General features: G+C 43.9%; 1 protein-coding gene across 9 annotated transcripts in view; it reads right to left on the bottom strand.

Annotated features, from left to right (window-relative positions):
* The window catches only part of LDB2 (LIM domain binding 2), a 383,449-nt gene that overhangs the window by 9,679 nt on the left and 346,609 nt on the right, over positions 1–27,161 (bottom strand). For all 9 annotated transcript variants that reach the window (XM_059923296.1, XM_059923298.1, XM_059923299.1 and 6 more), the window contains exon 6: positions 899–1,022. In XM_059923296.1, coding sequence (XP_059779279.1) covers positions 899–1,022 — 124 coding nt within the window. The remainder of the gene's footprint in view (positions 1–898; positions 1,023–27,161) is intronic.

Here is a 27,161-nt window from a genome sequence, read left to right as displayed (position 1 = left end):
GGAAGTGAGAGAATTGGAGTCTTTTATGTATTCTTTTCATGATCAGAGAAGCCTTTGATATTATATACCTTAAAAAATAGAGCAAAAATATTCATTTATTTCCTTCCTCCCTTCCTCCTTTCCTTCTTTCCTTCTCTCCTCTATTCCCTCCTATTCTTCCTCTCTTCTTCCTCCCTCCCTCCCTTTCTTTTCATAATTTCTACCGTTCTTCAAAGAACAAACAAAATCACAGTGAGCCGTGGGCAGTCACCAGTCTTGTCCAGCGGAACAACCACTGGACTGGAAGACAGGAAACCTGGGTTCCAATTTCGGCTCTGTCAATATCTTCTTGGTAACGTTAAATAAATCAATTTCTGGGCTTCCCTGGTGGCGCAGTGGTTGAGAATCTGCCTGCCAATGCAGGGGACAAGGGTTCGAGCCCTGGTCTGGGAAGATCCCACATGCCGCGGAGCAACTGGGCCCGTGAGCCACAACTACTGAGCCTGCGCGTCTGGAGCCTGTGCTCCGCAGCAAGAGAGGCCGCGATAGTGAGAGGCCCGCGCACCGCGATGAAGAGTGGCCCCCGCTCGCCACAACTAGAGAAAGCCCTCGCACAGAAACGAAGACCCAACACAGCCATAAATAAATAAATAAAAATTAAAAAAAAAAATCAATTTCCTTCTGTGGGTTTCAGGTCCTAATCTAGCAAGTGAGGAGACTGTAGAGGATGGTCACTATACCTATGAAGGATGTTTGCCCTTCACAAAGTCAGTGTCTTTGGGTCCAATATCACGGTCAGAATATCCCTTATAAACTACTTTGCCAATACATTTATGATCACTTCCTTTTCACACGCCTTCATCCCCAGAAGAAGCCTCAGAAAAAGCATGCAGATGGAGAGTGAAGAACGAAGTCGTACCTGGCGGCGCCACCATCCGCTGCCACTTCTGAAACAAGCAGGTCTTCAGGCAGTCTCGTGGACTGAGGTTGTAAGTTTTATGTCTGGACATCAGTTCCTGCATTGGCTCCAGTATTACACACAACTGCAAGGAGTTCAAAGACATCGGTGTTTTACTACTTGATAACATTATTTGCAATAAATAATGTTAACAGCTGGAATCCAAAAGAAAGCTTAAAGGTACTTCACCCGCGACCCGGGTTTTGATTTTCTCCGTGTAAGTTTGGAGGAAAAGAAATATTACCAACACTTGATAATGCCCACTTAATTTACTATCATTTATAATATCATATTATAGCTGAATGTGGTTTATACACACAAACACACACACACACACACACACGCACACATCCCCACACATTCTGTACTGACTGTTGGGTGGATATATGTGGTTCTATCCTGAATTGAAATGATTCTCTCTGGTTAAAGAAAAAAGCTCTCTTCCATGGAGCACAGCATGCTCTGATTTCTACTCTGGTCTCTGTTGTAGTTCCTGTTTGTATAATCACACATTATGAGTTACAATGCTAGTTTATGTAGATTATGTGGCAGCGAAAGCCATCTTTTAAACTTTGGAGAACAAAGTGGCAACTGCAGGTACGTTTTTGATCCTAATTCTGATAAAGGGCCACGATGAACGCTATTTTATTTTTATTCATATACTCATTTGTATTTTACACAAGATGAGAATGACAGTAACATATGCTGACTTTCATTCCGTGTGGGAGCTTTTTCTGTGGTTCTGCACACGGTCGCCCTTCTTCTCTCCCTTAGTTAGATCTTTCAGCTTTACTTTGGTCCAAGACCTCTGATGACAAAGATTAATGAATGAAATAAGAAGGTAAATCCAGTTAGGATTGCCTTGGACTTTTCTGAATTCCTTCTCATTTGGAAGCTTATCAGAATACTGCTGCATTGAAAGGACTGTTGCTAAGAGGGCAAAGACCAAGACTAGGAACAATGCATCCATTGCTGTTTCAGTTACAGCTATACAGACATTGGCAATGCACCTTCCCATGTGGAAAAACGTCATTTTATTATGAAAGGCAGATGTGCAGTCCCCATGTTCATCGGGCCATCATTTTCACTACTCCCTTCCCTTCTGCCATTTCTCACCTGAGTATTTCCCTAGATTCCACACTCCTTATTGTCCACTGGTTCCCTCTACCTGGAATTCTCTGCTCTCCCTCTTCCTGGCTAATGCCTACTCATCCTTGAAGGCAAAGTTCCTTCCTCTGTTAGGCCTTTCCCCCCTGGCTCTGCACCTCTCCCTGTGCGGGCTGAGTTGGAAGCCTCTCCAGCTCTCCCATAGCACCCAGCCCTTTCTGCTCTACAAACTTACTCATTTATGTTTTGTAACCATCGGCTTCCAAGTCTCTTTTCCACTCAACTTTGAACTCTTTGAATGCTGAGGCTATGCCTTTTATCTCTGTGTTCCTAGATTTGGCTCAGATGAATGGATGCATTTAAGGAGTGATTCTTAGAAAGACTGGAGTACCTTTCTATGCCAATGTTCCTCAAAGTCTAAGGAACACTTCCATCAGAATCAGAAGAGTTGATTATTAAAAATGCAGACTTCCAGACTCTGCCCTTTCTGTTTCACTGAGTCTGGAGGTGGGGTCCTGAATCTGTATTTTAAAAAAGCATTCTCCCATCTAATTCTGATAAATATTACCCAAAATTGAGATCCACTGCCCTGCATATGCTGGGCTTTAGAAGAGACAAATATAGAAGCAAGACATGCACAAATCCCCAGGGGTTTCCAGCTCAAATTCCCCTCTCTTCTTACCCCCCCACCTCACTCTTCCATGCCCTTCCTCTCTTCTCAAGTCTAGGCATGATAATTAAAATTGCCTTCATCTAGAAAAATTTCTCAGCCCTTTTTACCTATCGATGATCTAAACTGTGCCAGAACCACAAACCCCATTTAAGGGCCAACTCTAATCTCCTTCAATCTGCAGTTTCTTTGGAAGAAGAGACTAAGATTTCAAAGCCTGAACAACACAGGTGCAATGTGAGCCAAAGAGACAAAGCTACTGGACCCTAGTGTATCAGGCTGTAAAGTAATGAGATCTGGGTTAGTTATGATGCATCTTCAATCTTGTCTATCTTCTTGTTTACTTTGGAGTCCTTTTTGAAACCTAAAATGTTAATAAGGAAAACCCTGTGAAAGAGGGAGGGTTACTATGCAATTAAGTCCATATTCCAAGACTGCAAGTGTGTATTCCTCTACTAACAACTCCACACTGGAAATCAAAGTATGTGCAAATTACAGACAACCTCAAGTCTTCCCCTGTCACTCATACCAAATGGAGTGAAGGATTCCACAATCATCTCTACACATAGAGATAAGAATGGATTATCCACCAAAGAAGAACCACTGCTAGCTTCAGACAGGGTCAGAAGATGTTTGCATCTATTATTAAGCTAGGGCAGTAAGAAAAGCTTTCAGAGAAATTCTAAAGACTGGGAAAACATTTTCTTTCAACTAAAAAATGTTATAAAGGTTTTAAAGCCATTTCCTTTTTGTCCATTCCCATTCTTGAGCAACTGACTTACAGTGGCTATAAAATACATGGATGGAGTGGAACAAACATGGACTTAGAAACCAAGAGACCTAGGTATAGATTTTGAGTCTGTCACCAGATGCATACCCTTGGATGAGCCACTTAATAATTCTGGGTCTCAGTTTCACCTGTAAAACCATACCCATCTTGTATATTGTTTGGGAAATTTGAGATAATACATCTTGACACATAAGTTCAACAAACAGATATTATGATTACATATTAGCAAGCACAGCACAGATTGCAAAACAAACCACATTTCTATTACTTTAAATCAACAAGCATTTATTGAGTTCTCTCCTAAGTGTCAGGCCTATTTGGACCTAGAAAGGAGAACCCACGAGCTCATTTTCTCTTTCTTTTTTCCCCAGGTACCTTTCCTCTCGGGGTTTTGGGCAACACTTTTTACAGGTGCTAATCCTCAGGATTTATCCCTTCCCCTTTCATGTAAAAATATCTTCCCGTTGCTGTAACCCACCCCAAAGGAATTTGCATCTCTGAATGCTAATCAGGAATCCCCAAAGTCATTTTTCTTCCAGTGGAGGGGTACTGGGCTGGCGAGACAGCCCGCCCCTTATTCATGTATGCAAATGAGCCTCCAGCTCTGGCGCAGAGACGGTGCCTTTGCCAGGCTGCGTGCTGTAGGTGGCAGAACTAACTCAGACAAGAGCCTGCCTTCTCCCGTAGCAAGCCAGTGCATCTTGGCAACAGCAAAGGCCTGGGGCCTTATGAAAGGAGACCAGGAAAGTTTGGGGAGTAGTTTCCCTCAGTCACTAGCCAAATCCTTCTGGAGCCAGGATTCCTGCTCTCCCTGAGGTCTCAGACCCCCTTGAGAATCTGGTGAAGGCTATGCAGCCTGTCTTCCAAATTTTATACAAAATATCTGGAGGTTTATGAACCCTCTTACACTCCCATCCATTGATTCCAGGTAAAGAGTCCCCTGTTTGTAATATATATGATCCAGGCTGCAGTATAGATGCCTTTGCCCCTGCCCTACACACACACACACACACACACACACACACACACACACACACACCTCACTCCAACGTCAAAGGCATATTAATGGAACTGAGCATAATAGCACAGCGTCCTTTGATTTTTAAAGAACGATTTTATCTGTAAAGTTGTGTCTGCTACAAAGTTCCCAGTGGACCAGTCCCTTTGCCTGAAAAGAAAGGCCTCAGACAGTGACATCTGCAACACTGCAGCATCATGAGTGAGTTTGGTTCCACACCTGTGGGGGGGTGTTGGAGGTGTGAAAAGATTTCGATCTAAAATAGAACCGGAGGATAGGAAACAGAGACTCCCAACCTGCCCTCAGAGAATGGGAACTTAAGAAGTGAGAGACTGATTTCCCTTAAGTACTTGATTTAGAGATGACGGAAACTTACTTCCGGACCAATGAACAGCTGCCAAGAATCCGTCCCCATCCTCAAGCCAATGAACTTGCTGCTGGGACTCTGGCTGGACCTCCCTGTCTTTGCACTCCTTGTCCATAAATACAACCCATCCCTAATCCTCAAGGGGCTCAGTGGGGCTGGCTCACAGCATGTGTTTCCTTAATTGCAGCTCCTCCGCTATTCCTGAATAAACTCAATTTCTGGTCATTTGAGCTTGCCTCAGTTTACCTCTTTATTTGGGTTGCCTGAAGATACCAGGAAGAATCCCAGGGCACTGTGCAAGGTGTCAGGAGCCAGCAAGGCCTGAGACCTCTCTTTGAATAGGAAGCCCCTGCCAGGTCCACTTAGAATCACAAAGAAAACCACTGCCCATTGCCCATCCTGGCAAAGCTCTGAGGATGCCTTTGGGCAGATTTAGTGAGAGTTTTAGGCTAGGCTTGCTCTCCTTATGCTTCCGACTTCATTTTCTGGGATTCTGGCCCAGCACTGACCCTTTGGTATGAAACCAAAACCTATAACCACAATGGTGACTTGCTGAGTGAGTGAATGAATGGGTGGATGGATGGATGAATCATTAACAGATATCTTGGCCAGATTTATAGTAAGGAGTCATTTGCTAGTAGCAGACAAATTGGGCATTGTCCTCTGGGCTTAGAGGCGATGAATTTTTCCATTTGATAAATAACTGATTGCCTCCTCTGTGGAGAATGCTTTGTACATGTGCACATGTATATACCCAATTACTACATGTCCTGGCTGGTCAGGGACATCTTAGCTCAGTCCCAGGACTTCTGTCTTTGTTCATAGTAACAAAGAACCTGGTAGATCTAGACAGTAACAAAGCCTAGTAGATCTAGACAGTATGCTATTTTGTTTTGTTTTCATCTGACAGTTCTCCTGGAGAAATTTGATTCTCCTTAGCTACACACCCACACTTTTTCTTTTTGCTCATCTCCTGGCCTGAACCCAGGAATGGGTGATGCCTATCAGAGTTGGCTCTGGCCTAAAAAGCTGATGCCTTGGGGTTGGCATTTGGCTAACTCCCAAAGCTGGGTCCTGACCTCCAACATTTAATTCAGTCTTTTCCAGATCATGGATGACACACTCTGAGCTTGAACCACTGACCTACTCTTTGCATATAGGTTTGTCCAGGGTTACTGTGTCCATAGCAGCTCAGGCCTTTGCTCATGTTGTTCTTGCCTTGAAGATCTTCTTCTCTCCTTCTCAGTCATCTTAGCCGGATATTGGCAAGCTACAGCCAGTGGGCTAAACATGGCCATGCTTATGTATTGTCCAGAGCTGCTATTGTGTTACAATGCCACAGTTGAATAAGTACGACAGAGTCTATATGACCCACAAACTCCCAAAATATGACTATCTGGCCATTCACAGAAAGGTTGCTGACCTAAAGGAGGTCGTCTGCAAACTATTTGTTATGTGTCCTTGACTGGATAAGAGCTTGAGTTAGAGTATAATTCAGTTCATTGCCTCTTTCATTAAGAAAGTCTTGTGTCAAAAAATAACTCAGATGAACTAAACAATGTGTTCAACAAGGTAGTTGCTTTACATTCCAAAGCAAGCTCCTAATTTTGGTGTGGCTCACTAAGTGATCCACAGTCTGGCACGGGTCTGCAAACCATATCTGAGTCATAATGGTATGACCATTAAGGTCCTCCATGGTCCAGCTCAGATCTCACATCTGTCTCTGACCATCCCCACCCACAAAGGACTCTTACTTCTGTTGCACTTATTACTAACCTACGTACATCCCGTAGTTTATATTTGCATTGGGAATTTTTCTTTCTTGTGGACTTATTTCACCTCCTTATCTATAGCAAGCCCTATTTTATTTTTCTCTCCCTCTTATTTAACACGGCATTAGGCATACTCAAATATTTGTTGAGTCATAACTTAATAATCGCTGTGGAGTATCTAAACTATGTTTGTCCCTGGAGTATGTAACTGACATATATCATTAACCCTCACCACCTCCTGGTCCACTTTTAACAGGTGAGAACACTCAGACTCAAAGCCAGTAAGTCACACAGAGCTGATATTAAAGAGTGTGATTCTTATAATGTAAGGTTATACAACCATCTGAAGGGCAGAAAAGAGGTTCACAGGCAAGTTTGCCTGACTTCAACCCTGTGCTCCTAACTCCTTACTGCTCTGTTGTCTAACTCTCTGAATATGAATGGCCTAAATCTCTGCTAAGATACCAAGTTCCCTGTCTTTTATAGGGAGGCTCTCCCTGTCTTTTATATTGTTCCTTGCACATGGTATTGTGCAAGGAACAATATACACAGAGAGGTGTATCTATACACAGAGAGGTGGGTGACACAGAGGGGTGCAGGCTTTGGAGCCAGATTCATCTGGATCCAAACCCAATGGCTAGTCTGCCATTTACTAGCTGTGTGTTCTTGGCCAAGAATTTCAGCCTTGGGACTTCCCTGGTGGCACAGTGGTTAAGAATCCGCCTGCTAATGCAGGGGACACAGGTCCGAGCCCTGGTCCAGGAAGAGCCCACATGCCGTGGAGCAACTAAGCCTGTGCACCACAACTACTGAGCCTGTGCTCTGGAGCCCGCGAGCCACAACTACTGAGCCCACGTGCCTAGAGCCCGTGCTCTGCAACGAGAAGCCACCACAATGAGAAGCCCGCGCACCGCAATGAAGAGTAGCCCCCGTTCGTCGCACCTAGAGAAAGCCCACGCGCAGCACCAAGACTCAATGCAGCCAAAAATAAAAATAAATAAATAAATAAATTTATTTTTTAAAAAAAGAATTTCAGCCTCTCTGAATCTCAGTTTCCTCATCTGTAAAATGGAGATACTGATATTTATCTCTGAAGGCTTGAAACAATATCTGTAAATCCTTAATGCAATGCCTGGACCAAGGTCAGTGCTCAAAAGATGGAAATTGGTATTATGATAAATACTGGTTGCACCAGTGGTGCAGTTTCACTGAGCCAATACAGCAATGTGTGATGTGATTGGTTAGCTACTCCGGGAAGTAAATCATTTGGTCTCCTTGAGACTTAGGGGGTCTAAATGCTCTAAGGGATGGTCATCAGGCCAATGGTCCATGGTATTTTAGTAGCTAATGTCTCTGATAATAATCCATTTTTAGAATTCAGTGATAAATACAAAATGTTCAAATCCATAAACCAGAGTCCTTTTTCTTTTCTTCCCCCGCCCCCCCACTCCCCCCCCCCCCCCCCCCCCCCCCCCCCCCCGTAACCTACCCTTCTGGCTAACTCTGAATTAGAAAGATATCAGAGGGTGGAGATGATTAAGAACAAGCTCTTATCTTAAGGGTGAAGGAATCTCTCCTAAATAAGAAACACATCACAAAAAGAGATCTTATATTAAAACAATAGAAAAATATAACATACGGAATCTAAAAGGAAAACAAAACAAAACAAGCAGATAATTCCCCTAGAAACAGATAAGAATGAATAACAGGCATCCACATGAGTAAAACCCACTCTGCCTCCGAGGATGAAAAACAGGAGAGGGAAGGAAATGCTTTCCCTGAGAAGCTGTGCAATTCCAAAACATCAGATTATGATTTGGGTTTATTTCCTGATAGGATTAAAGGTAGATTGATTGTCAAATTCAAAACATCCTCTTTTTTATCTGAAGATTCAACCAGGGGAGCCTTTGCCTTTCCTCAATTGTTTTGCAAATTGATTACTCAGGGAAGTTATCACATCCAGCCCTGGAGATTGGCAGCTCTCTCCAAGCTCCAGGAGAGGAGTGGGTATAGTGACAGCCACTCAGGACTTGGAGGGACCATCCTCTTCCAGAGCAAGGAGTCATGCATGTGCATTTCAATATCGATGCCTTGATCTCAATTTTGAGGCTGCAAGGAAGGGCGCCTATGCGTGGTCACCGAGGCCGCTGGCTGCTTTTCTAACCCACCCTCAGGAGAGAAGCGTTGGGCGATTTTCCTGAGCTACAGAGCCAAGCTCACGGTTGTTTTTGGCAGCACCAGTCAGGCCCATGAAGAGATGGTTCAAGGCCTCCAATGCTCATTCTCTTTCCTTCGGACCCATGGACTTAATCTCTCTGCCATGTCATTTGGTCCGGGCACCCCTTCCACAGTGCTCTGGTCATTTGCCTTCCTACCCTTAGACTCACCCTCTCCTCCCAGCTTTGTACTGCAGGGGAGAGACCCCTGCACACTATTTCCCAACTTTTTTTGCCAACTGGCCTTGGGTGAGCTTTGGCCAGTTGGAGGCACCAGGAAAGACTGGAGGAAAGTGGGTTGAGTTATTTGGCTAGGGTTGCCGTAACAAAGTATCACAAGCTGGGTGGCTTAAAACAACAGAAACTTATTTCTTCTCAGTTCTGGAGGCTAGAAGTCTGAAATCGAGGTGCTGGCAGGGCTGTGCTCCCTCTGAAGGCTCTAGGGAAGAAGACTTCCTTGCCTCTTCCAACCTGTTGGCCCTGGCGATCCTTGGTGTTCCTTGGCTTGTGGCTGCATCACTCCAACCTCTGCTTCCGTCTTCGCATGGTCTTTTCCCCCATGTCTCTGCGTCCTCTCCTCTTCTTACAAGGACATTAGTCATTGGATTTCCAAATAAATTCACATCCTCAGGTTGCAGATAAACATGGATTTTTGAGGGACACCATTCATGGTACCACATGGGTAGAAATAAGTAAGGGTATTTCTTGTCCTTTCTGTGGTTCAGATGGCCTCTCCAACAGCTGTCACCAAGGCCCACTATGGTTCCAGCTTCTATCAGGTGGCCTGACAGTAACACCTCGTATGTAGAGGACTTACTGTATCTAAAAGGTGTGTGGAGGCATCTTGTGTAGGGGTTAAGCATGCAAACTAGTCTCTGGTTTGAATGGCAGCTACTTAGTAGCTGAGTGACCTTGGGTGAGTAACTTAAGCTCTTGGTGTTTGAGTTTCTCCATCTGCAAAGTCAGGATAACAATGGTACCTAACTAATTACATTGTTAGGAGAAACAAGAAAATCCACTTAAAGTATGTACCTAGGTTCTAACATATGGAAATTGCTCTATACATGTTTATTATGATGGGGGGGATAATCAGTCCGGGGAGGGGGCAGGTGCTTCATGGAAGACATTTGGAAATTTGTCAGAACATACCTATTAAAATTTCATGGATGTTCCCTGCCCAATGCACATATACACATATATGCACAGCTTAATTATTAGATTTTGGTGATACAATGAATGTTTAAAATGTTCAGTCATTTTTTTTTTCTACTCAAAAAAATTTTTTAATGTCTTTATTGGAGTATAATTGCTTTACATTGTTGTGTTAGTTGCTACTGTGTAACAAAGTGAATCAGCTATACATACACATATATCCCCATATCTCCTCCCTGTTGCATCTCCCTCCCACCTTCCCTATCCCACCCCTCTAGGTGGTCACAAAGCATGGAGCTGATCTCCCTGTGCTATGTGGCTGCTTCCCACTAGCTAGCTATTTTACATTTGGTAGTGTATATATGTCCATGCCACTCTCTCACTTTGTCTCAGCTTACTCTTCCCCCTCCCCGTGTCCTCAATCCACTCTCTATGTCTGCGTCTTTATTCCTGTCCTGCCCCTAGGTTCTTCAGAACCATTTTTTTTTTTAGATTCCATAGATATGTGTTAGCGTACAGTATTTGTTTTTCTCTTAGATGCTGGAAAAAGGAAATCAAAGTGTAGAAAAGTATAGTAGAAAAAATAAAAATTATGCATTTGTCATATAAAATTAAGCCAAGCATAATAAAAATGGTAAATAAAGAAAAAAATGTTCAGTCAACATGCCTTTCCTATAAATAACTTGATTTTATCACTGAGCCATTGCCACAAGTATCCTATTCATGTGTTCTACCAGCGTCTCTAAATTCTAGGGCATAGTAGCTGGAATGTTTCCAAAGGAAAAAGGAAACATCTGCCTGGAAATATCCCACAATCATTAACAAATATCTAAGGAGTGCTGTCTGTTCCTAGAGGGCTATGAGCAAATTTCAGGTAAATTTTTAAAATTCTTGTTGAGCAGTTGTTGTGCCCTCAGATGAGTCCGACACTGAAAATGAAGGTCAGTGGCTCAGAATTACTCTAAGTGCCTCGTTACTGTCTGCCAATGTATTAGATGGGGCTCTCCAGAGAAATAGAACCAATAGGATGTATGTATGTATGTATTTTAAGGAACTGCCTCATGTGATTGCAGTGGTTAGTGAGTCTGAAATCCATAGTTTCCATAGCTGGAATCTCAGCCAGGAGTTAATGCGTCAGTTTTGAGACAGAATTTCCTCTTCTCCGGGAAACCTCAGTTTTGTTATTAAGACCGTCAACTGATTGGATGAAGCTCACCCCAGCAGTACTCTATTTTACTTAAAGTCAGCTGAGGGCTAGACGATAACCAAAGAAAAACCAAATGCAAAATATCTTTACAGCAAAACCTTTGATTAGCCTTTGACTAAATAACTGGTACTAGAGATGCTATGAACTGAAAAGTGACAACCCCACCACCAAATTCCTACATTGAAGCCCTAGCCCCCAATGTGACTATACTTGGATATAGAGCTTTAGGAGGTCATTAAGGTTAAATGAGGTCATAAGGGTGGGGTCCTAATTTGATAGATTGGTGGCCTTGTAAGAAGAAGAAGAGACCTCAGAGATCGCTCTCTCTCTCCACACGCACACACTGAGGAAAGGCCATGTGAGAATATAGCAAGAGGGCAGTCATCTACAAGCCAGGAAAAGCACTCTCACCAGAAAGTGAACCCTGCCAGACCTTGATCTTGGACTTTCCAGCTTCTAGAACTGTAAGAAAATAGATTTCTGTTGTTTAAACCACATAGTCTACGGTATTTTGTTAAAGCAGCCTGACTGCCTTAGGTCTGCCTTAAGCCACAGAGAACTATCATAGTTCACGACACTGTAAAGAACTGGAGACCTAGGCTGTGTCCTATTATTTTATTTTTAAAAATATTGCCAAGCACCAACAAATGAGTCTAATGTTTGTGGATTGAATGACTCCTTGAATCCATGAATATGATTGAATGGAAAACGAAAACAAATAGGCGATCAGACATCAGAAAATGGGTCAGATCTTGCTTCATCCACTTTGTAATTATAGTAACTTGGGTAGTAGGGGTGCAATGGTGAAATGGCAGACACAACCTCCCTCCCTTGAAGCTTACTGTCCAGATGGGAGACAGATGATAAACAAGAATTCCAAATGGGCTGGATATTGTAAAGGAGAGGGGCAAGCGATGTCAGGAAACATTGCCAGGAGGAACTGATATTTAAGTTGAGAGCTAAAGAGATGACTTAGACATCAGCCAAGTGAAAGAGAAGATGGCCAGGACAAAGGTTAGGGTGGACATCTCGGGTAGAGGGAATACATGTGTGAATGCAAGAGAGAACACAGAATTAGAAACCGCAAAATGATGGGATTAGTGCTGACTTGTGTGACCTACAGCAGAGAGGCAGGCAGTGGCCAGACTCATCAAGGCCTCAGGTTCTGCCCCACAGGAGCCGAGAGGTACAACTGATGTGGCCAAAAGCATGCTGTGCATGACGAGCCCTCCACAAATGCCACTAGGCTGAACGCCGAACTGCAATATGGTGAGTATCATGCTGTTCTTTCATCCACGTTTCCCGAGCGCGAGGAAAGCCTCATCGACATTTTGATGTGGTTGGTAAAACAAAAGCACCAAATATCCCCAAAGGCAAACACTGGCTGCTCCGTCTCCAAGCAGTGGCGACTGTCCCCCAAGCCGACTGGTGCCGATCGCACCACTGGGGGCATTTACACTGGTCCACGCTGTTCCTTGTTGGAAATAGGTAGTTTTTGTAACATGTTGGTTATTTTTCCCAGGGAGCTGAGAAACTGTGTAGTTGCAAGGAGGTAATGTTTAAGTCCTAGTGTTTATGAACGGGGCCTTACAATCCCAATACTGTGAGTAAGGGAATTTGGATTTGGTCCTTGGGAGCTGTCAGTGACAGTTTCCAAGGAACATGGCTATCTTGTTCATGCAGTTACAATCCCTCCCGAACATTAACTGCGTGCTTATGTTTTTCTCCTGCTCTGGTGTAAATACCCACAAGGCTATTAAAGACTGCACTGTGTTCTGGAGTTTGGAGAACAGCATCCCCGTGGCCGCTGTCTGGGAGGACTTCCGGGCTCTGGTCAGTGTCGGGTACGGACTTTTCTCTCTTGATCCTGGACACCCAGAGCCCAGCTGCCTTTGGAGTGCCTGCCTGCCTGCCTGCCTGCCTTCCTGGGAGCTTCTGCCAGACAAGAGCCCTCCCTGCCGCTCCACTCTGACACAAAGGGAAGGAGTGATTTCTCAATAATGGAGCGCTCAGCTGCCTGACGTCTCCCTGGCCACCTCCATCATTACGCCCGCAGAGCCTTGAATCAGCAGCCATTTCCCTTCCCAGGGATACAGCGAGATGGGTCGATAGAGGGATTCATGCTGACAATGGCAATGCTTTATGAAAATGGAGTTGGAAGAGGCTGGGGTTCCCTCACTCACTCATTCACTCACTCAACACACATTTATGGAATACATACTATGTGTCCCGTGCTTGCTCTAGGTGCTGGGGATGCTAAAAACAGAAATAGAGAAAAGAAATAAAGTCCTTTTATAGAACTACATTCTAGTGAAGGAGACAGATACACTTAAAAAGCAAAAGTTGTATGGTAGTGATGAGTACCAAAGAGAAAAAAGGAAGCAGGGAAAGGAGATATGAAATGTTGGAGTTGAGAGGGTGGAAAATTTGGACACTTTGGCTAAAGTCACTGTGCTAGGAAGAATCATGGCTCTGCAGAGATGTCCATGGCCTAATCCCTTCAATGTGTGAATATGTCAGGTTACATGGCAAAGGGAATTAAAGTTGCTCATCAGCTGACCTTGAGATGGAGAGAGTATTCTGGGTGATCCAGATGGGTCCAATTTCATTATAAGGGTATTGACAAATGGAAGAAGGAATCAGAAAGGAGAATCAGAAAGATGGCAGCATGAGAGGAGCTTGGCCTGACATTGAGGGCTTTGAAGATGGGAGGGGGCCCTGAGCCAAGGAATGTAGGTGGCCTCTAAGAAGGTGGAAAAGGTAAGGAAACTGATTTTCCCCTAAAGCCTCCAGAAAGGCACACAGCTCTGCCAACACCTTGATTTGAGCACAGTGATATCCATGTTAGGCTTCTGATCTACTGCAAGGCAATAAATCTGTGGTGTTTTAAGCCACTAAATTCATGGTAATTGTTTTAACAGCAGTAGAAAACTAATACAACCACCCAAAGTTGATTTCTAAGTAAAGATCTCTAATAAGGTTACGTAGTTAGCAAATAAAAATAGAAGATGCCCAGTTGCATTTGAATTTCAGATAATCAATTATAATCTGTTGAAGTAATAAATAAATATAATAACTTATTCATTATTTATCTGATATTTAAATTTAACTGGGCATTTTGTATTTTATCTGGCAATCCTCAACTCAGAGGAAGTTAGGAAGTGGGTTCTTTGGGGGAAAAACATTCTGGGCAGAAGGAATAGCTTTCTGAGAGGAGGGAATAGCAAGGGCAAAGGCCTGGGGGCTTTGAGGAAAATCTAGGAAAGAAGTACAGTTGGAGGGGAAAGAATGAGTAGACCAGTAGGAGAAGATGAATTCAGAGAGGTTGTGAGGAACTGGATCATGGTGGCCATGAGGAGGATGTTGGTTTGATTTCGAGTGGAGCAGGAAGACATTGGGGGCTTTGGGTAGAGGAGTACCAACGTTTGGGGTCTCCTGAGAAGGAAGAGATGCTGATTATAAGCAATGTGACAACAGGGTCTGATCTACTTTTGCACTGCCTGGACCTAGATATTTAAGCACACAAGTGCTGGGAGGCCAGCAGGCCTTCTAAATTGGTAGAACTCAATGATGTTCCATCTGCCATCAGAACCTGAAAGGTGTAGGGAGACGAGAGGATTTCAGGAGAACAAAGTCGTTCATGATGAGAAATCTGAAGGCTGTAAGGCCATCTATAAATGATGCGGGAAAGGACAGATGCCTGGGGACCTCGTGAAGGCAAAGACATTATGTACAAAGCCAAATTTCACTCTGGAACTCAAGTGTCTGGGAACTCAGGAAAGAGCGTGTCCTGTCTACTGTCTACTCCAGTTAATTCAGAGCAGCAGAGTCTAAACCAAGATCCGAGGAGCCATATTTCAACTCTTCAAACACCTCAAAATTCCCTTGAAAAATTTTCAGGAGGGAAGAAAACCATGATTATAAAACTTTTAGTAGCTTGTTAATGAATCACTCATTACCTCTAATCATGCCTAGCACTCAGTGTTGACTGGGCACTGGGGAGTGGGCTCAGTGGCTTCCATGGATTTTCTCATCCTCCCAGTGCCATTAACCATACAGATACACAGAAGAGGAAAGGGAGACCAGAGAGGTTGAGTAACTGGTCCAGGTCACACAGCTTTCAGGGACTTATTAGCTTCAACCACCTTGAATTTAGCCCCCACACTGGATCTGTTACTCCCTCTTAATTTTTATACTCATGCGTGTGATCACATCTCTGTCACCCTGCATTATAATGAACTGAATATATATCTGCTTCCCTAAAGAAACTGGGATCCTGAGGCTGGAAGAGTTGTTTATCTATGTCATCAGAAATTGGCACGTCGTAGGCAGGCAGAAAAACAAATTAGTGTTGAATGAATGAATGAATGAATGGAATATCCTCTATGAGTCTTAGCTGCAGAAATTTCACTGTCAAAAAATGGACGAGGCCAGGTCTCAGGTAGGGCAGGGCCCTTGTTCCTTCATCCTCAGCAGAATCAAGTTAGGCACTGAGGATCCTGCTCCTTTGCTGCTTTTCTCTGGAGTCACATGAAAACTTAAATATACATCACTTCTAATTTTACTCTGCTTATTTCCCCCCGAGAATATTAAGAGTCTCAAGAGAGATCACAGATGGTAGTTCTTTTTATTTTTTCTTCATCTGTGTACAGTTATTCACATTGGAAGCTTCCCTTCCTCATCTTCCTCCATGTGTTTATTTCATTGTTTTCTTTTCATCTTCTGTTCTTTGAGAGCTTCCCTGGTCCCTGAGCCCTTGACAGAAGCTCTGTATACAATGATTGAGAACCTATTGCTGTTCTAGCCATGAAATTGACCTAATATGCTGAGGCTTCAGCTTCTGTCCTTTTTTGGTGTGTGTGTGTGTGTATGTTTAAGAGAGTTTTATGGTTGACATTTGCCTGACCTTGCCTCTTCTGGCACTGAATCCCTAGATGTGAGGAACAATGGGTACCCTAGGCCCTCTGAGAGCAGCGGGGAACCTGGGTGGGCATCTTCATTGGAGATGGCAATGCAAATGGCAGAACTAACCTGGGGGCCTTCCAGCAAGACAGGCATGAAAACACAACCATAAATTCATTCTAGGCTACTAAATTCAGGTGAAGTCTGAGACTCTCAAGTTATTTATAAATCAGCAAGCAACTACCACAAGACTCCTAAGATTATAGACTTTTGAAACCTGGACTCCTCTTGGACATTTTTACAGCAATGGAGACTGAAGCTCATGGGGTTTGAGAGACTGCCTGACCCCTCACTGCTGAGCTGGGGTCAGCCGGGAACTGGGGTCCTCCCTCTCCTGGCTCAGGGGCTGTCGTTTCTACCACATCGTGACACTTGGTAAGGTGTTCCCCTTTCCAAGTGGGACATTTGTCCCAGCTGGGTCTAGTCTTGGTCCTCTCAGCTAGCTCTTGGAAAATTCTCACCACCTGTAACTCCCCTCTGGCATTCGGGACTTTCTGTGTGGTTCAGAGTGATGCGATGTGAGAAGGACCTGAACATCATTGCTGGCTTTGAGGATGGAGGAAGGGACTATGAACCACGAACTAGAGGCATCCTCCGGAAGCTGGGAAGGGCAAGGAAACTGATTCTCCCCTAGAACCTCCAGAAGGAATGAGCCCTGCCCACCTCAGCCCGGTCAGACTGGTGTGGACTTCTGACCCCCAGAATGACACAAACAGAGGGAAGAGCATGTGACGACACAGGGAGAAGACAGACATCTACATGTCAAGGAGAGAGGCCTCTGAAGGAGCCAACTCGGCTGACGCCTAGATCGCCAACTTTTAGCCTCCAGAACTGTGAGAAAGTAAATTTCTGTTGTGTAAGATTTCCCTCTCGGGGGCTTCCCTGGTGGCGCAGTGGTTGAGAATCTGCCTGCCGATGCAGGGAACGCGGGTTCGCGCCCTGGTCTGGGAAGATCCCACATGCTGCGGAGCAACTGGGCCCGTGAGCCACAACTACTGAGCCTGCGCGTCTGGAGCTTGTGCTCCGCAACAAGAGAGGCCGCGACAGTGAGAGGTCCGCGCACCGCGATGAACAGTGGCCCCCGCTCGCCGCAACTAGAGAAAGCCCTCGCACAGAAACGAAGACCCAGCACAGCCAAAAATAAATAAATAAATACATTAAAAATGCATTAAAAAAAAAAAAAGATTTCCCTCTCCCCGACAAAATTGCGATGCTGTTACATGTGGACAAATCTCCGTGTGGCCGCTGGTGGAAGTTAAGTTCCCCAAGGGCACACAGCAAGTGGCGGCCAGCTCTCTGTCCCTCTGATCTCAGGAAGAACCGAGCCCCCCAAGTCCCAAAGAGGAGCCAGGTCATTTCTGGTTTAAAACACACATTCCTTCGATGTAAACATGGATGAAACAAGGGTCATCACACACCTCCACTTTTCTGGAATTCTATGCATGATAAAGCTTGTTTGGAAGGTCTAGACAACCTTCCCAAAATCACAAGTTCCCATTTATCCTCACAGAGACTCTCCTGAAATTTGCTCTTGAATTTTATTCACAACGAATCCTAAAAATGTCATCTACTATTTTGGGGAGTTGCTCTGTTACCCCTTCTAAACTTCACAACAGCCCTAGGAACTAGGGATTTTTATCCTCATTTTATAGATAAACTTAGAGAGATTTAAGTGAGTCACCATCCATAAACTAACTCATCTTCACAACAATGTTACGGATTAGGACTAGTTATCCCCATTTTCTGAGGCTTTCACCAGATTTTTAGAGAACTTCAGTGCTTTTCCCCTATTCCATAGCTAGAAAGTACTACAGCCAGATCTGAGCATAACTCCTTTTAATCCTATACCCAGACAGGATCTCAGCCAATAACAGGTGCTCAGTAAACATCTACTGAAGAAATGGATTATTCCAAAGCCCACATTCTTTCCACTATCCTCTGCTATTGCAAAGTTATCTCTTCCTTTGGCGCATGAGGTTGATTAAAAAAGCATCCTGCCAAGGGTGCTTTCCTTGGGCCAGCTGTGGGCGTCTCAGTCCCTCTGTGACCTCCCTGTAACCCTTGGCTCCCAACAGTATCTTTCGGAAGCAGCCTAGGAAATGACAATTTCCTAGTCTCCCATCTCTCTTCACTATCTGGTGTGAAGTTGCAGAATGACATTTCCTTCCTCTTAATTTCTCCAAAAGGCAAACAACACATTATTCAGGAGTTCTGCGTCAAATCCTAGCACCTGATGCATCTGATATGCAAACTGTTCACTTTTCCTATTTGTGCAGCAAAGAAACCTTATCACTCCTTCTGTGCTTCGTGTTTCCATTATGAAATGCATCCCCTATCACTCTTCACCTGTGTCCTTGGCAGCTCCATCAGGTTCACATGGCTTCTCAAACACTATTTGTCTTGTTCAAGTTCTTTGGGGTCCAAAATAAATCATCACTGTGTCATCCAGACTTGCGCATGCCACACTGGCCTGGCTTAGTAGACAGATGGACATTTTCAAACCAGGCATGTGGTTTAGGAAAACCCTACTATTGGAATAATTTTTATCTGGGAATCTCCTATCCAAAAGTACCCAAAAGGGAGGCAGTTCTATATCATATAAGGAAATATGCCTACAGATCATTTATCTGTGGATACTTGGCAGTTCAAACTGATGAGAGAAAGCAGAATAGCAGCTAAGGTGAGCACAGCACAATTTTCATTTAGGAATAAAAGGCTCTTATAAAAGACTGTTTCTAAGGTTTCATTCTAGTTTAGCATGATCCTCTTGTGCACTAAAAATAAACAGATTATACATAGCTAGGGTTCTGGGGGAAAAATCAGCTTCCTTTTTTATTCTCCTTTTCAACCTCCCCACTTTCCCTTTTAATTTTTTTTCTTTTAATTTTCAGTATGCCAAAAATAAGGTTTTCAGGAGCATAATAAATTATGGATTTCAGGCATCACAATATTTTCTCCAGGTACATAAACACATGCACACACACACACACATTCTTTCACGTTTCTATACCACGGCTAAAGCACAAATGCAGTGTTTTTCACAGAACTCATGCTATTTTTAGACTAAACGGTAGGAAGTCTGCAGCGTTAATAAATGGACAAGAGGCACAGAACCCCAGCACATGGTAACATGCCAGTGAGAAAGCTAGCCTGGCCTTTAGCCAATGAACTGTGGTTAGATGCTGCAGCAATGGAAGCAAGAACACCGCTTACAAAGGAATGATTAATAAGCTGACAAACTTCCAGGCATTTATTTCCTATTCTTTAGTGCCAGCTATATTTATACTAGCATATTTTCAACTTTATTAGTAAAGTCTCAAAGCGTGGTACTCCTTACTGTGTTCCTGGAGGGCTTCTTAAATCTGCTGCAAATTATTTGGAGAGGTGAACATTTGATAAACATTGCTTTTTCTCTGTCACCCTAAGAGACCACGTCTGTTTATTTGTCTCCATGACAGCTGGCATTGAACAATACTGTTATGTTTTTCCAAACCCAACACGAGAAGAAATGTCTTCCGAGGGAGGGACTAGCACCTGGTAGTAACTGACCCAGGGCCTTTTAGTGTGATTTCCTGGGTCGGGTTTGTTTCAGGGAAGTTCTGTCCCTCACTGTGGCATCTGTTCCCTCTGTGAGCCACTTGGACATTTCTTGGATGTCAACCCCTTTTGGGGGGAGGGAGCCGGTCAGCAGTCTTCAATCCCCTCTCTGGGATAACCTGATGATATTAGTCGTCTGGGAAGATGGTGTAAAATGAGGAATTATGGGTTGGAATGAGGGTGATCAACTTCACCTGGGACAGCCCCAGATTTTAAAACCAGAAGTCCCACATCCCAGGAAACTGCTTGGTCCCATTCAAAATGGGATGGTTGAGTAACCAACCATGATGGAAGAGTAACCAACCTGAGTGAAGGAAGATGGAAGAGTAACCAACTTGAGTGAAGGAAGCCAGGAAGGGGCTTGGGCTTTGGAGTCAGACCCAAGGTTCAAATCCCAGTTGGGCCCTACCAGCTATGTGACGCTTTAACCTCCTCAAGCCTCAGTGTTCTCAAAATGGGGTGAAATGCCCAGTCTTAGGTTGTTATGAGGTTTAAATAAGATATTTAAGTTGTAGAATACAGTGCTCTCCCCCATCCCCATTGCCACATTCATTTCTGAAGTTATAAAACCATCACGTTGGCAAAAATAAAAATAATAACAGCTACCTCACAAATCACCTGAGACAAGGCAAAATCTTGCAGGTGAAAATATCTGCACATATAAGAAATAATGAACTTTAGGGCCTGGGTCAGCTGGCTCCAAAGTGGTTTGTGATGGGCTCTCAGAAGTAGGTTCAAAAAAAGTGACAGCAAATGACACAGTCCAATTATACCCTCCATGGTGGTCCGTTCATTCTAACTCCACACATGGTTTTCCCAGGAAAGCAAGACTTCAACAGAGAAGTCCTCCTCCTTCACCATCTCCTGGCTGAACAGATGGTGCTTATATAAAAGACCTTTCCCTCCACTAAAATTCCATTTGGGGGCTACATAAAAATGACAATTACTGGAAAGTCAAAATTTTAATTAAATGTATTCAAAGAGAGTACAGATTAATTCCTCTAAGCAAGAGAGTATTTAATGCTTACAGGCCAGCTCATGTCTACTGAAGCAAAAATCTCCCTGCCAGAGAAGCTTTTAAGAATTGATATTTCCTGCATTAATAGTACTCTAAACCACATTCATAACAATATAATTAGCAACACAATTCCTATCATACAGCACGCGAGGACTCTGCATTATTCATTACACCAACAGAGCTTTCGTGCCGGAGCCATGCTCTAATTTTAGCTTTCAAGGTAAATGATCCTAAACCTGGGGGTCGGGGAGCCTCGCAGAGCAGGATGGCCTGTTCACAGCTCGCCTCTCTCTGGTGATCACTAAATAACCGTGAATGCTCTGTCCACGGTGCCCTGGGGGATGACATAGGTTTTACAGTCCAAGCTTGAGTGAATTTGGCTGCACTCCCAAATTTTGTACGTGGCAAAATATGATGAATATCCTAGCAGTGATTATTCTACCTCAGACTCTATCTTTAAACCCACGGGACATCATGATACTTGTACGTGGATGAGCTGAGCGGGAGTGCCTTCCTTAGGGTCTTGGAAACCGAGTCTCACCCCAATGGTCTTGCCCCACAATTTCCAGCCCCATCCTTCAAGAGTCCAGGCTGGCTTTGCGGGATTCTTGCCTCTGGTACCAGAAGCACTCGGGTGAAGGAGATGCATGTTTTATCATCACTGGTTTTGCTAAAGGCCTGTGCTAGTCATGAGAAAGGAAACAAACTATTGAACATAAGAGTCATGCTAACGTATATTCCTCGTGCAGCTTAAAAGAGCACCCGTTTCTGTGTATCTTCACCAACGCTATGCCTTACCCTTGAAAAAATAAGTTTGCCAGTTTGGTAGATGCAGAATGATACGAAATTGTTATTTTCATTTTCCAACGTAAATTCTGAAGAGCACAGCTTGGCTGAGATGCCAACAAGGAGGAGGATGTGAGATTCAGAATGGATTAGGACAGGTGCGGATAATGCTTCCAGTGGGTCCCCTGGCTCTCCACCCGTCCCTACGCTACCCTGCTTCCCTCATCAAGACCTTCCTGACACTGCCCTTTACGCCATGAGATAGCTCAGCTCAGAATGCCCGGAACGGGTGCTCCTTCACCAGAATCTAGCCCTTTATTGTCTTCTCATTCTTTACGTGAAATTCAAAAAACAATAATAACTTTAAAAGACTGTTTTCTAAGGATCTACTAGATATTAGATGGGCATTAGGGTAGCTTCTGGAGATGCTGAAATAAATAAGCCCTGTTCCACAACTCAGAGGAGCTCAAAACCCAGTGAGGAAGATGGACAAGTGAAAACGAAATTATAATTCAGTGTGAAAAACAAAAAACACAAATAAGATCTCTGTTTAAGTCATAAAGGGCTTATTCTATCCCACCCACCCTGCCTGACAATGCACGAGCATGTTAAGAAAATGGCAGCGCCTCCCACTGTAATTTTACGTTCCGATCTAGTATAAGGAGAAGCATCTCCTCTGGGGGCTTACTAACTGGGTGAAACCACAGTGAGGCCTGACTCCCAGTGCTCTGGCCCCTCTTAACGCTCAGGACCAGTGTGGCAGGGATGCTTTGGCTCAGAGAAGGGAGTTGTTCTCTTTTCTGGGTGAGGGTCAGAAAGGAGTGAACTAGATTTTGAATGTGAAAAGGAATTTGCCAGGCAGAAAAGAGGGAAAAATCATGTGCAGATGTATAGAAGCATCAGGAAGTAATAGTATATTTGGGGAGTGTCTAGTATTACTGGGGGGAGGATTGGCAGGAAATAAAGCCCAAGGCCTGTAAAATGTATATCATCAATATTTCCTACTGTGTACTTTGCAGATATTAATAAGTGTTTGGCAAAAGAATAAAAAATATCCCAGGTTGAAGCAGTTTGGAATACTATATTGAATGAATTAAAATGAAGTAAATTTTCTGCAGGAATTCTCGGAGCCATCAGCTGAATTCCCAAGAGGAGGATGCCAGATTTCCCAAATTTATTACTGTTGAACCCTTTTTTTGTAAATCAAAATTGCCATTTTTGTAGATAAATAACGGTCAAATAGTGGCGATTTTATATGATTCAACCTAGCATTTCACCACCAAGCTCCTTGATCGGGGACTTCTGTTTGGGAGAACAGTTTGCAAAATGTGAATATAAGCATTTTTCCAGTCCAGAACATAACCCCTGTGAAGAGGAAAGGTGTCATGTTTTCCTTATATACCACTTCCAGACTAATTGCTGTTTAACAAAAGCTTTTAAAATCAGGCAAAATTTGATGGACTTTTCTACAGGACAAGAAGACCTACTTATGAATAGCAGAAATGTTTCCTGAGGGTATAGTATGGAAAAAAGAGAGCAGACGGCCCTAGGTCAACAGACTGGACTCAGTGTTTGCTGTATCAGCAGGTGTCACCCCATCCTGGAGTCCAGAGCCAAATCACAGACTAAGAAAATACATGTGGTCCACGGGGCCACGTTGCCTTCCTGGGCTGCACAGGGTGGGCACTCAGGCGAGCCGGGCTGCTGGTCAGATGCCCTGGTGGCCTCTGTCACTTCCCACAGAGGATGGTGCCTCTTTAAGATGCTTTTGCCTCAGGTGACAGAAAAAACCCTGCCACCTGGGCGAGAAGGACGGCGTGAGGCACAGGCGTCTGTGTTAACTCAAACTGGCCTGTGTAACGAGGAGATGTGTTCTCACCTAAATGGAGGTTGTCCTAGGGTGGAGGGGATACTGGTTATGTCATCCTCGGGAATCATGTAACGCGGCTGGCTCAGGTGATGGAGAACAGCCAGAGAAGGAGATGGCAAGGCAGCTGAAAACCCTCCTGAGGCACTGAGGGGATGGGGAGGAAGGCCTAGAGGGCAAGCACAGGTCAGAACTCAAACAGGCCTGCTTGTTAATCCTACTCCCCCATTTATTACTGTATGGCCTTAGGCCAGGTACTCAGTCTCTCTGTGTTCAAAATAAAACATCCTTCTCAATGCTGTTCCGAAATTTAAATGAGATGACGTATGTAAAGCACCAGGCCCAGTACTGAGCTGGCACTTTGTCACCAATCATATTAGTTACTTCAGGTTTTTTTTTCCTTCTGAAGTCATATTTCTGTATTGCCGTTTTAGAAGTTTTCAAAAAGTTGATTTGTTTTAAATTGTTGTATGACATCAAAAATCATGTTTGTGTGACTGTGTGTGTATGTTTTTTTAGGAAAGAGGGACTTTTCTTCCTCTTGATTCTTAGAAATATCAGCTTTTTTTTCCCCCTGAGTGACAATGCAAGAAAACTCTGGGAGACTTTAACAGGCAAAATACGGTTTACTTTTCACTAAGTAACAACTAGTTTCTCTTGATCTCCCTTCTTTTAGAAGGAAATGTGTAGATTTCCTTAGTTTCTTCCTGCGGCATGGAGATCTAGGTATAGAAATAGTGCTTCCTGGGAAGGGATAATTCAGGGGGAAAAATTGTACACGTGAAATGTATTCCAAGCCAAAACTCTTTTATCAATAAATCCGTAACAGCCTGGGCTGTTTTCCCTTCTTCGTTTCTTTACTGAGAAAACTTAGTCTGTGACTGACAGCGTGGAGGGTGTCGGGAATTTGGCATAACAGAGTCTGAGGTCAACATTAGCCTCTCTTACAGTTTTAAGTGGTTACAGATCATAGCAGTTTGCAAAGAACTCTCACGGAGGATGGATTATTGTTCCTGATGTCCCCCTAACAATCAAGAGGGGAGGGCCAACGAGGGCCCCCTCCTCCTTTTGCAGGCACTCAAAGCTAGATGCTGATGTTATGTGCCCCCAGCTAGTCAGGGTTGGAGTGGGATTAGAATCTGGGTCCTGTGCTGTCTGTCCCTGGCTGCTCCTGATTTCTGAAGTTACCTACAGTATAGGGCACGGCAGTCACTTACTTATTACAGGGGTCACCTCTGAGGGTAAGAAAGTGAGCCCAACTGTGGAGGGTTGAAGCTCCCTTTAGTTTACATCATGTTACTTGGTCCCTTTAAACATCAGGGCTTGGGACAAGGGACTTGGGCACGGGTGATCTGGCATTTTGGTGACTGAGGAGGTGGGTTGTGAACATGGCTCAGACAGTGCCTCCCCACGGGGGCGATGCTCAGGGTCTCTCCATCCCCGTGCGTCAGCCCCAAACCTTGCACCTGCTGGGCTCGGGTCCCGAGACTCCTCATCTGCGTCCCTAACGCAGCAAAAGAGGAAAGTGTGACCACACCCTGATGGGCCTGGACTGCATTTCTAAGCAACAAACCCTGTTCTGCTTTCTCCCGGCATCAAGGAGGCATTAAGAATAAAGAATATGAAAAAGAATATATATATATGTATCTGTATGTAACTGAATCCTTTGCTGTACACCAGAAACTAACAGAACATTGTAAATCAACTATATTTCAATAAAAAAGGAATAAAGACTGACTTTGTGATGGGGCTGCTGAGCATTGCATATGACCTGGGAAATGAAAAATCCCTGCTCTATGCCCAGAGCCTTCCAAACCTGCTGCATGGGCTGTTTTCCTTTTCTATCCACTGGAAGGAAACCAGAAAAGACCAACAAGCAAAAACTACCACAATAGCAAAGATTCAGTGGGAGACAAGGAGAGCTATCCTGAAGCTTCATTCAACGTGCCCTTTCCCTTCCCAGGGTTCTCATCTGGTTTCATCGATTCAGATGTTTACTCCACCCATTTGTGGAACACCTACTTTGTGCCACATATAGCATCAAAAGAGGAGTTTCCAGAGTCAGCCAGCTCAAACCAGCTGTGTGACCTTGAGCACAAAACCTCCCCGAAGCCTCAGTTTCCTCATCTGAGAAATACCAGCTCATGCGATTGAGTCAATTAATCACTCATTCATTTATTCCTTCACTCATTAAACGTTTACTGGGCACCTACTATGTGCCAGACATTATTATTAAGCAGTCCACCTGTATTTTTTATTTGACCATCAAGACAACCCTGAGGTAGTCCCTTTTGTTATCTTCATGTTACGGATGAGGAAATGGCGGCAAAGACAGCTGAAATAACTCATTCAGGATCATACAACTAGTACAAGGTTGAGTTGGGATTGGAATTCATGCTGCTGCTGTCCTGAGCCTGTCCTGGTGAATAATGCAAAACACTCAGTCCCTGATTTGTAGATGCTCATAGCTCAGTAGGGGAGACAGGCATGAAAATGGTTGTGATATGTAGGCACAGGTTCACAACAGAGCTATGACACAGGGAGGGACCCCAAGCTGTCTTAGAGTTGGGGGTCAAGGACACCTTTACAGATTGGGCGATTTCAAGTGAAACCTTGAAGGACATGTGTATTTTCTAGATGAAGGAAGGGAGGGAAGGAGAGGGAAGGCATTTCAAGCAGAGGGAGAAAGGAGTATGAAGACATAGAGAAGATCAGGCATGTTTGGGAAATTGTCAGGAGTTCAGCAAGGTTGGAATGCAGAATATTTACAAAAAAGAGGAGGGAAACGAAGCTAGAAGGATAAGCAGGGGCTTTGATTTTCTCTGGTCACATACACAGACCAGGGCAGTCTCTGCCCTCCTCCATGCTGGTAACCATGGTGATGATAGTGGTGATGATGATAATAGATTAGATTTGCACAACACCTAGCAGTTTATGAAACACAATCACATACATTACAGTACATCATTTGAACATGTGAAGAAGGCAATGCAGGGAGTATTTTCATCCCCCTGTTACACAAAAATAATTTAACTTCCAGCTGCTTGCATGAATTTGTGCCAAATTTACTCACTACCTCAAAAGGTAGTAGTCAAACAATGTTTGTTTTTTTTGTTTCATTTTGTTTTGTTTTTTTTTGCATTTGGAGTCCAGAAGTCTCCTGCTATTTCTCTTATCTGGTAAGAAAAAAAAAATTCAGATCTACTAAAAGTCACCATTACCCTGGCAGAGTTAGCGTTCACCAGATATCCATGTGCTCCCCTGAATCTCCCAGACCCCTTGCAGCTGAGCCAAAGTCACATAACTAGGTCTGGCCAGTGAGCTGGGACTAGAAGTGAGGTGTCATTTCAAGTTAAAGTAGTTACTTTCTTTCTCTTAATTGCTTTTTCCCCAACACAGCAACCTTGGACATCGTGTCTTCTAGACGGGATAGTTTCAAGATGGTGGAGGGTGGCCAACTCAAGCTGGACTTTCAGAGAAAGAAACAAGTCTTTATTGGGTTAAGCCAACTGCAATTTTGGGTCTTATCTTTACTCTGGCATAGCCTAGCCTGTCCTACCTATAATAGTTTTCAAAATGTTGGCATTTATTCCTTACCTTCTCTTAGTCTTTATCTCAGGTTGACATATGCCTTCTGGAGAATAGAGACAAAGAGAAATATTCCAGAAAACACTGCAGAAAACATGTTATTGCTA

The sequence above is a fragment of the Balaenoptera ricei genome, chromosome 5, assembly GCF_028023285.1.
Source record: "Balaenoptera ricei isolate mBalRic1 chromosome 5, mBalRic1.hap2, whole genome shotgun sequence".
In the NCBI taxonomy this organism is placed as follows: Eukaryota; Metazoa; Chordata; class Mammalia; order Artiodactyla; family Balaenopteridae; genus Balaenoptera; species Balaenoptera ricei.
Note: the sequence above shows the minus strand (reverse complement) of the source record. Positions and strands in the feature narration are given on the sequence as shown.